The 12,058-nt window shown below is 32.0% G+C and overlaps 1 protein-coding gene across 2 annotated transcripts; it reads left to right on the forward strand.

The window, feature by feature from the left end:
- Nucleotides 1–3,252: 3,252 nt before the first annotated feature.
- Nucleotides 3,253–5,322, forward strand: LOC139892638 (EIN3-binding F-box protein 1-like). 2 transcript variants are annotated; one of them, XM_071875746.1, is made up of 2 exons: nt 3,253–4,719; nt 4,792–5,322. In XM_071875746.1, exons 1-2 carry the CDS (start codon nt 3,372–3,374, stop codon nt 5,139–5,141), a joined length of 1,698 nt encoding a protein of 565 aa, XP_071731847.1. In that variant the 5' UTR covers nt 3,253–3,371; the 3' UTR covers nt 5,142–5,322. The 2 variants fall into 2 exon arrangements, with proteins under 2 accessions (XP_071731847.1, XP_071731846.1); XM_071875745.1 differs by having other exon boundaries at nt 3,253–5,322.
- Nucleotides 5,323–12,058: the final 6,736 nt, after the last annotated feature.

The raw sequence follows: 12,058 nt of genomic DNA on the forward strand, positions 1-12,058 counted from the left end.
ATTATTTCTCAATGTGCTTTTCATTAATCGCCATATGTGATTTTCATTAATCACCATATGTGTTTTTCGTTAATCACTATATGTGCTTTTCATTAATCACTATATGTGCTTTTCATTAATCACCATATGTGATTTTCATTAATCAACATATGTGCATTTCATCATATATCATTTTCACCATATGCGCTTTTAATCATATGTGCTGCGCTTTTCGTCATATGCACTTTTCATTATATGCGCTTTTAATTATATGCGATGCGCTTTTCATCATATGCGCTTTTTATCATATGCACTTTTAATCATATGCGCTGCGCTTTTCATCATATGCGCTTTTTATCATATGCGCTTTTAATCCTATGCGCTTTTCGGTGCTACATAGATATTTCTCATTTTCGATTATCATTGACTGATAATCATATCCATTATGATATATATCAGAGAAACTTAACAAATTTCTCTTTGATTTGGGAGAAAACAAGACATTGTTTACCAAAAAATTCGTACCATTTGGTAATATGAAATTTTGCCTTTTTCGTTTCTTATATCAAGTTTGCAAGAGCTGATATAGTATTTATAATTCCTTCATTTGATTTAAATCAATGAAATATTTCTTTGATTTGATCATAGTGTGTATGTTACTACTATCTGCAATACATAGGTCTTTACCATTTAATTGATGTTGTATTTCTGCAGGATTCATACTAAAACTTCAAATAAGATATGCAAATAATGAGTTATATTTCAGCAAGATAATCAAATTATATTACCTGCAAACAAGTTATAATCTGAAGTACATAAAAGATAACACTTAATAAAACATATGCGTTATGGTCTAAAACCATTTATTTATGAGTGATACATAAAAAACTAGGCATCTTAGAAAATTCAAACCATTCAAGTCTCAAGGTAGCTCAGGGTTAATTTAATCAACATTTGTCAACAGATTCACTCTCGTTTTCTTTTCTTTTGGGACTTATTTGTAGAGCTAAACAAGATGTTCATGTATTCAAGAAATACTAGACTGATGATCCACGTTACCAGATCATTAATAAGAATCTCCGGAATTCTTATAAGAGCGTCTACTAATATCTTCAATTTTATTCTTTCATGGATCACTGTTATTATTTTTTATTTTTTATTTTATTTTTTAATTTTTTTATTTTTTTATTTTATTTTTTGATAATTAATATCGTATCTATATTTGAGTATTTTTCATAATACACTTGGATTTTCGATCATATAATATGTAGATTCTAAGGACTCGTCAATATGTTTGCTAAGAAAAATACTTACTATTGCTTTCTCTTGTTCGGAATAATTGTTATTTTCATTCAGGGTTTCTAAAATACAGTTTGATTCGAGATGTTTTTCTACATTCATAACCCATGTTAAGTAGTTGTTCCCACTTGTTCTAAATGAGCAAATTTAAGCCTTTTCAAATTCGACATTTTCTATTATCATAAAGATGAATAACATAAATCATAATCATAATCAACTTCTATTCATAGACAAATAATAAAATGAAATTAGAATCATTTTAAATTCATAAGCAGCAAACAACAGAATAATGGTATGATTACAAATAATAAAACCACAAGGGCAGGATAGAATATAGGTTCACCCGGTGGTATATTAGCAACAATGATGATAGTTAATATGACCAATACAATAGGAAAAATCATCCTTGTGTGAATCATTTTTACAAAAACTTTTTGAGAGTAGTAATCTGAAAAATGAAGATTGATTTGTGAAAATGTGAAAACGGAGATGTTTATTTTATATTTGAAAAATATAGTTGTTGTAACGTCGTCAGTTGACGTTAACAACCGTTATGTATATATGACCGTTGTAACGTCGTTAGTTGACGTTAACGAATAAAGTCACTATATCAAAACGCGTATGAGTAATATAAAGGACAAGATTTTTTTTCTTATTTTAACTTTTAAGATTTACTTTTAATAAAAATAAAAACTACTTTTTCTTATTTTAACTTTTAAGATTTACTTTTAATAAAAATACAAACTACTTTTTCTAATTTTAACTTTTAAGATTTACTTTTAATAAAAATACAAACTACTTTTCTTATTTTAACTTTTAAGATTTACTTTTAATAAAAATACAAACTACTTTTCTTATTTTAACTTTTAAGATTTACTTTTAATAAAAATACAAACTACTTTTTCTTATTTTAACTTTTAAGATTTACTTTTAATAAAAATACAAACTACTTTTTCTTATTTTAACTTTTAAGATTTACTTTTAATAAAAATACAAACTATTTTTTCTTATTTTAACTTTTAAGATTTACTTTTAAGAATAAACATTAGTATGCATGAAATAAATAATGATTAATTGCATAAGTAATCATAAATGTTAGATAACATATAAAGACCCCATCGTATTCGTATTGATCGGAATTAATCTCGACCCATGGTACCGTGTTGTCAAATGACGTGTTGCGTACATAAAGTACCGTGTTGTCAAATGACGTGTTGCGTACAATCATGAGGTCTTATTAACATAAATATAAATGTTAGTGAAGTTAATAAGAGTCATATTACAGAAAATATAATTCAGGTGGTATAACCGACCATATATAACTTAAATAACATAAATATAAATGTTAGTGAAGTTAATGAAAGTTAGATTACAGAAATATAATTCAGGCGGTATAACCGACCATATATAACTTAAATAACATAAATATAAATGTTAGTGAAGTTAATAAAAGTTAGATTACAGAAATATAATTCAGGCGGTATAACCGACCATATATAACTTAAATAACATAAATATAAATGTTAGTGAAGTTAATAAAAGTTAGATTACAGAAATATAATTCAGGCGGTATAACCGACCATATATAACTTAAATAACATAAATATAAATGTTAGTGAAGTTAATAAAAGTTAGATAATTTCTTACCTTGATTAGTGACGTGTGCTTGCTTAGATAAACCTTGATTATACGGAGCACTTCGTGCTGATAACGTGTTATAATTCAGTAGGCTTATAACTACCTTTAGCGGCCTAGTTCTTGACTGTAGACTACTAATAAGTATATAGAGAGAATATGAGAGAATATATTTAGTGTGTGTTTTATAAACTCATAACACACATATTTATATTCAAAAAATCTACTATACAATATCTATAATAATAATAAAATTAACATCCAATTTAACTTTTATAACAATAAGTTTATAATAACTAAGCAAAATGAGATGTCATGTGTTTATTGCTATTTCAAACTTCGATACTAACGATAAATCAAAATTCACACACACACACACACACTGTCTTGTGTATGCAACTGAGCTCAATTTTACTCCTTTAATCAATCAAACAATCAATCCTTCCTCAATTAAATCTATGGAACATGAGTATAATTATGATGAATTACCTGAAGATCTATGGGAGCAAATTGTAAACAGTTTAGGCGATGATCATCCTTCAGAATTCGAATCACTTTCACTCGTAAACAAACGATTGTTATCGTTAACCAATCGTCTGCGTCGTCATTTAACCGTCGTCAATCAAACCTACATCATTCACGGTACAATTCGTCCGTTACTTTACCGTTTCCCCAACCTAAAAACCCTAGATCTAAGCAATTTATTGTTCAGTTATCGCGATACTGCGATCAAAGAGATTGCGCGTTCTTCTATCGGATTGAATCTACAATCACTTGATATATCTAGTCATGACGTGTTACCGAATGATAGATTGGAGGAATTAGCGTCACGTAATTGTTGTAAACTCAAGGTGTTGAAATGCGCTAATGTTACTAGGCTTACGGATACAGATCTGAATGATATTGGGAACTATTTTTCGAATTTGGAGGAGTTAGATATTAGTTATCCACGTCATAAGTTCACGGTTGATGCGTTTAGGGCGTATACTGTAGCTGAACTTATGATAACTGATGACGGACTTAAAAATATGGCGTTACGTTTGAAGAATTTGGTTAAGATTGATTTGTCTATGAATATCCTTTTAACGGATAATTCGTTACTTGATCTTTCGATGAATTGTGTGCGATTACAGGAGGTGAAATTCTTAAACTGTATGATGATTACAATGAAAGGGTTGAGATATGTGCTTAAGAATTGTACAGATATTAGAACGATATACATGTCTGTTATTAGGAGTCTTCATGGGACTGATTCGCCTTTTGTGTATAGTGCTACGTCCTGCAGGCGTTTGAGTAGTTTATATTTTAAAGATTCGGATGTTTCTGATGAGTTTCTTAGGTCGATTATGGAAGCTCGTATTCCGTTAATGAAACTGTGTCTTCCTGGTTGTTATAGATATACTATAAGTGGAATTACAAGCGTATTAAGTGCGTATCAGTCCCTCACGTATTTAGATTGTTCTAGGAACAATTGTCTCAGTGACGAAACTGTTATAGCTTCGTCTCCGTATCTTCGTAATGTTGTGAAGATAAAGCTCAATTTTTGTTGTAGGCTGACAGGTAAGGCTTTGTTTGCCCTCATCAACAACTGTTCGTTTCTTGAAGAGATTAAAATGGAGCATACAGATCTTGGTACGGAAGCAGTTGCCTTTATGGGTGTTGTGAAGCGCAATAACTTTAGTATCAAGACGTTGAAATTGGCAGGGAATTCATATTTGACTGATGATTGTCTTTTAAGGATCACTTCTGTTTGTCCTAATTTAAAGTTTCTTGACGTGAGCTCCTCAAGAATTGCAGGGTGTGTAGGTGAGATCTTAAGTTTGTGTCCTGAGATTATGCATTTGAACATACAAGATTGTAACAGCGTTATGAATATAGGACTAAGTAAGGAGCCTTTAAAGCTGCAAACTTTATGTATGGCTAGATCAGGGGTGAATGACGATGGGTTAGTGATGATCGCTATGAGATGTAATGATATTTTGAAGATTGATCTTGAAGGGTGTAGACATGTGACAACAAACGCGGTTAAGTACTTGTTGAAGAATTGTAAGAAACTGAGGGAACTTAATTTGATGGGGTGTCCTAATCTACATGTGTTTATTGTTGAGTGGATGGTGAGGACTCGGCCATCCTTGAAGAAACTGATTCCGCCCTCTTTTGCTGTTACTAATCAAAGTCAACGGATGGAGTACTTGCGTGAGCATGGATGCTATGTTTGTGATCATTAGTTCCCTAAGTGAGTTTATAATGTGTTAATTATGATGTGTGAGCCACCTGTGGTTCTTTTTGCTGGGTTTTTATGTTTAGTATGTGTTTTATTAGAGTTGCATTTCTCATGCAGCTGGATGTCAATAATACCTGTACAAATAGTTTGCGTGCATCTTTCGTTTGTGTAATTATATAACTTCATAGATTAGTCTAGTATTCTGTTTGTATGGAAGCTGATGTTACTTTTTTATGAGTTTATTTAAGGGTGCGTTTGATAAAACTGGATGATTTAGCGCTGAATGATTCAGAATCTGAATGGTTCATAGCCTCTGAATAAAGTTTGTTTTGAATGAAAATAAGCTGTTTGATAATCATTTTAAATGAACAATATGAATTGAGTAAAATTACCATATTAACGTGTTACAAGAATAGAAAATACAATATACTTGTTGGTTAAACGTTCTGGATATGATTTGAAAAGAATATTACAGAAGAATTAGGCTCTTAACGGTTAAGAGAGTGTTTTAACTCTGAATGGTTCAGTACTGAATTCTAAACCATTCAGCACCATATGTTATTCAGAGGTTAGAAACAAACACGCTGAATGCTGAATGGTTCAACATTCAGCTCTGAATCATTTCATTAAGAGGCAAACAAACGTACCCTAAGATAATTCTAAGGGTTATAATGTAGACATGCTTAATTATATGGTACTGTATTTTTAATTGGTTAAGGAGTATTTACCATAAAAAAGTTGATAGTTATTATAGTGTACAAATTATTTATGCATGTTTACATATCGAAAGATATGAGGCCATCTTTATAATATACTCTTCTTAGGGATATGTTAATAAGACTATACTTAAAAAAGGGCGTCAGTTAGTCAATGGGCGTCAGTTATGTATGTGACGATTTTGAAAGTTTCCGTCAGTTTCTTCAACAACTAATCATGCATTTTTTTGATGTAATAAATATACATTTTTTCCCCACCCAATTTTCAATCAGATTTTACCATATCACTCTACCGAATATTTGACACAAAAAATTGACACAACGGTTAAAAAATGCCAGAGACTGACATTGTAATGTCACAGTCAGATTGCACTTTTTGACCAAAAATGCACTAACTGCCCGTGACGTCGTAGAAATGGTTTAATAATAAACTCTTCTTCTATATCTCATTTCAAACTTATTAGTTAAAGGAATATCATACAGTACAGGTACATCTAAAAGGGATGTCACATGTAGAATATCAGAGGTGATATAGAGATGCGCAGGTTAGCCAACTGTTTCAATGTGGATTCAAGTTAATAGTGAAATGCTATTGTGTAATTTTAAAATATTTGAACTGTTATAATTCAGTAGGCTTATAACTACCTTTAGTGATTTGATTCTTGATTAAGAATACTAATAATGAAGTGTAAGAACAAAGATGATAATGGAGAGAAAGAAAGAAACACTTTGTAAGTGTGAGAAAATGGTGCAAGTTTAATGCTTGCATTCATAGCTATTTATAGCAAAAATATCACAAGTTTAGGTAATACAATAATATTACTTTTGTGTATCAATAATTGACTATCCATTTATATATATGTATTTATATATTATAACACTCCCCCTTGGATAGCAATTTTGTTTGTTGAAGATCAACTGTAAGTTACTGCCTCGTTAAAAACCTTGCTAAAGAAAACCCAGTGGGAAAAAAAACTTTAGCTAAGGGAAAAAGAGTGCAGCATGGAGTTGACTCCCCCTCAAGTAGACATTGCTTCAGTTGTTACATCTTTTGAACATGTCTCATACCAATGTTATGAACGTGTGTTCTGAAAATAGCAGTTGGAAGTGCTTTCGTGAAAAGATCAGCAGAGTTTTTGCTGGATTGAACATATCTCATTTCAATCTCGTTGTCCTTAATGAGATTTTGAGTGTATGAGAAGAATCTAGGAGGTATGTGTTTGGTTCGGTCACTTTTGATATACCCTTCTTTCATCTGTGCTATGCAAGCTGCATTATCTTCATAGATAATTGTTGGACTTTTATCGCGTTTTAGTCCACAAGAATCAGTAATGATTTGTGTCATTGATCTCAACCAAAAACATTCCCGAGTAGCTTCATGTAATGCAATCACTTCGGCATGATTTGATGATGTAGCAACAAGTGTTTGTTTTTGAGAACGCCATGATATTGCAGTACCTCCATTTAGGAATACATATCCAGTTTGAGATTTAGCTTTATGTGGATCAGATAAATAACCTCCATCAGCATAACCAACCAAATCTTGTTTTGATTCGTTAGAATAAAATAATCCTAAATCAGTAGTTCCTCGAAGGTATCGAAATATGTGTTTGATCCCATTCCAGTGTCTTTTGGTAGGAGCAGAGCTGAACCTTGCCAACAAATTAACTGCAAAAGAAATGTCAGGTCTTGTACAATTTGTAAGATACATAAGAGCTCCAATTGCACTAAGATATGGTACTTCTGGTCCAAGAATATCTTCATGATCTTCACATGGACGAAATGGACCAGTTTCAACATTGAGTGATTTAACAACCATATGAGTACTTAATGGTTTTGCCTTGTCCATATTGAAACGTTTCAAAATCTTTTCAGTATATGTTGTTTGATGTACAAGTAAACCATTAGGCATATGCTCAATTTGTAAACCAAGGCAATACTTGGTTTTTCCGAGATCTTTCATTTCAAATTCTTTCTTTAGAAGTTGAATGGTTTCATAGATCTCTTTATTTGTACCTATGATGTTAAGATCATCAACATAAACAGCTATGATCACATATCCGGATGTTGTTTTCTTAATGAAAACACAAGGGCAAGTAAGGTTATTTGTATACCCTTTGCTTATCAAGTAATCACTTAATCGGTTATACCACATACGTCCCGATTGTTTTAACCCATATAAAGATCTTTGTAATTTAATCGAATACATTTCTTTGGGTTTTGCATTTGATGCTTCTGGTACCTTAAATCCTTCAGGTATCTTCATATATATATCACTATCAAGTGATCCATATAGGTAAGCAGTCACAACATCCATGAGATGCATTTCTAAATTTTTAGAAACTGCCGGGCTGATTAAGTACCTAAAAGTAATTGCATCCATAACAGGGGAATAAGTTTCTTCATAATCAATTCCCGGTCTTTGAGAAAAACCTTGAGCTACAAGTCTAGCTTTATACCTTGTAACTTCATTTTTCTCATTTCTTTTTCGGACAAAAATCCATCTGTATCCTACAGGTTTCACATCTTTAGGAGTGAGAATGATGGATCCGAAAACTTTTCTTTTATTGATTGATTCTAATTCAGCTCGTATTGCTTCTTTCCATTGAGCCCAATCATGTCTATTTTGACATTCAACCATAGATGTTGGTTCTGGATCATCATCATTATTCATGATGTCATATGCAACATTAAATGAAAATTTCTCATCAAGATTTTTCATTTCATTTCGGTTCCATAATATTTTTGAATATGCATAATTGATTGCAATTTCTGTATTGACATCATCAATCTCCTCTGCAGTAGGAGTACTGATTTGTGGTTCTTCTTGAACACTTTCTTTTACTTCATTATCAGCTGATTTTCTTTTTCGAGGATTTTTATCCTTTGAACCAATTGGTCTTCCACGTTTCTGACGTGGCAAAGATTCGTGAGTGACGTTATTGCCAGCTTTTGGAATTTCAATTCGAGCTGGAGTATTTACTGCTGGTATATATGATTTTGTCACCGTTTTTGTATCTGTAAATGCATCAGGCAATTGATTTGCAAGTTCTTGTATATGCATTATCTTTTGAACTTCTGTCTCGCATTCTTTTGTGCGAGGATCAAGATACTTTAATTGAGGTTCACACCATGAAACATCATTTTCTTTATTTTTCATTTCTCCCCCTAATCTAGGGAACAATGTTTCATTAAAATGACAATCAGCAAAACGTGCTGTAAAAACGTCACCTGTCATAGGTTCAATATACCTTAATATTGAAGATGTTTCATATCCAACATATATTCCCAACCTCCTTTGAGGACCCATTTTTGTACGTTGTGGTGTCGCAATTGGAACATACACTGCACAACCAAATGTTCTAAGATGGGAAATATTTGGCTCTTGACCAAAAGCAAGTTGTAGGGGGGAATATTTATGACTTGCACTTGGTCTGATGCGAATCAATGCAGCAGCATGTAAAATTGCATGACCCCATATAGATACAGGGAGTTTTGTTCTCATTATCAATGGTCTAGCGATTAACTGTAAACGTTTAATCAATGACTCGGCTAAACCATTTTGTGTATGCACATGAGCAACAGAATGTTCAACAACAATTCCTATAGACATGCAATAGTCATTAAATGCTTGAGATGTAAATTCACCAGCATTATCAAGTCTCACCCTTTTAATGGTGTAATCAGGAAAATGAGCTCTCAATTTAATAATTTGGGCAAGAAATTTTGCAAATGCCACATTACGGCTTGATAACAGACAAACATGAGACCATCTGCTAGATGCGTCTATTAGAACCATGAAATATCTAAATGGTCCACATGGTGGATGAATTGGTCCACATATATCACCTTGAATTCTTTCAAGAAACATTGGTGATTCTTTCTCAACCTTAAGTGGTGAGGGTCTAGTTATCAATTTTCCAAGAGAGCAAGATGTACATGGAACCATTGTATCATGATGGATTTTTCTATCCTTTAGTGGATGTCCATGAGTACATTCAATAATCCTTTTCATCATTGTTGATCCTGGATGGCCTAATCTATTATGCCATAAACTGAATACACCAGGATCAATATATTTTTCGTTAACTACCATATGTATTTCTGGTACATTTATATGTGTATAATGTAATCCAGAACTAAGTCTTGGCAGTTTTTCAACCACATGACTCTTGTCAGTGATACTTAAATATTTCTCATTTTCTGTTGTCACTGACTGATAATCATACCCGTTAAGGTATATGTAGGAGAAACTCAATAAATTTCTGCTTGACTTGGGAGAAAATAAGGCATCATTTATTAAAAATTTTGTACCATTTGGTAGTATGAAATTTGCCTTTCCTATCCCTTTTATCAAGTTAGCAGGTCCTGATATTGTATGTATAGTTCCTTCCGTTGGTTTTAGATCAATAAAATATTTCTCGGATTTAAGTATAGTGTGTGTAGTTTCACTGTCTGCTATACAGAGATCTCCACCACTTGATTGATGTTGTATTCCAGCAAAATTCATATTGAACTTCATATATAAGAAATAAATAGTGAGTACATTAATATTACACAATATTTTACACGCAAATAGATAGTACTGAAACATTTAGCAAACATAATGACAAAGACAGACGATATTAAATCGTTTATTTTTCGAAAGACACACAACTTAAACATTCAAGAAATCTTCATATAAATCAGATGGTTTCTCAGTGACTGTTGGATCGACGTTATCCACAAAGTTTACTTCCTTTTCTTTATCTTTCAGCGAATCCTGATACATCTTAACAAGATGTTTAGATGTTCGGCAAGTATTAGCCCAGTGGCCCATTCTACCACATCTGTAGCAAGATTCTTCAGAATTTTTAGAAGAATTTTCTTCAACATCTTGTTTAGTGGGCTTGTTTTGTGGTTGATATTTATATTTTCGTGAATTATTATTTCTTTGACCACCACGACCACGACCACGTCCTCGCCCATTACCATTACCATTACCATAAGGATGGTTTCTACCATAGTTATGGCTTTTGGCATGATGATGGTGATGGTTATTATAACCACGACCTTGCCCGCGTCTTTGTCCCTGTTTATAATTATTTGCAGTATTTGCTTCAGGGATTGCAAGTGTACCAGTAGGACGGGATTGCTGATTTTTCATTAATAGCTCATCATTTTGCTCTGCAACTAAGAGATATGAATTAAGTTCAGGATATGTTTTGAACTTTAGCATTCTCAAATTTCTTTGCACTGTGATGTTTGCAGCATTCATTGTGGAGAAAGTTTTCTCCATCATGTCTGCATCACTTATTTCATGTCCACAGAATTTAAGTTGTGAACATGTATTATACAGAGCTGAGCTATATTCATTTACTTTCTTAAAGTCTTGGAACCTTAATGTTCTCCATTGTTCCATAGCAGCTGGAAGTAAAATTTCTCTTTGATTATTGAATCTGCTTTTGAGACCTTCTCATAAAACATGGGGATCTTCTACAGTCACATAATTATTTTGTAAGCATTCATCAATATGTTGATGAATAAAGCAACATGCCGTTGCTTGTTCTTTTTCAGAACAAGTGTTGTTTTCATTTATGGCTTCAAGAATGCCCATTGATTTAAGATGCATTTTTACTTTTATAACCCATGGCATGTAGTTGTTTCCAGTTGATTCTAAAGGAGTAAATTTAAGCTTTTCCAGATTCGACATTTTCTATTAAAACAAACAACATGATAAATTATAGTCACTTTATATTCATAAGTATATAAACATTAAACATAAATTTAATATAACATAAATGATAAGTAGGTGACAGTGTCGACCATATGTAAGCAATCATTAATAAATGTTATATAACATAAATATAAATATTAGTAAACATAAATGATAATTAGGCGACAGTGTCGGCCATATAAATGTTAGATAATAGAAATATAAATGTTAGTAACATAAATGATAATTAGGCGACAGTGTCGGCCATATAAATGTTAGATAATAGAAATATAAATGTTAGTAACATAAATGATAATTAGGCGACAGTGTCGACCATATATTATTCAGGTGGTATAACCGACCATATATCATTTAGGTGGCATAGCCAACCATAATTAGTATTAAGATTATCGTGCTGATAACGTGTTATAATTCAGTAGGCTTATAACTACCTTTAGTAATTTGATTCTTGATTAAGAATACTAATAATGAAGTGTAAGAACAAAGATG

Source organism: Rutidosis leptorrhynchoides, chromosome 2 (genome assembly GCF_046630445.1).
Source record: "Rutidosis leptorrhynchoides isolate AG116_Rl617_1_P2 chromosome 2, CSIRO_AGI_Rlap_v1, whole genome shotgun sequence".
Lineage (NCBI taxonomy): Eukaryota > Viridiplantae > Streptophyta > Magnoliopsida > Asterales > Asteraceae > Rutidosis > Rutidosis leptorrhynchoides.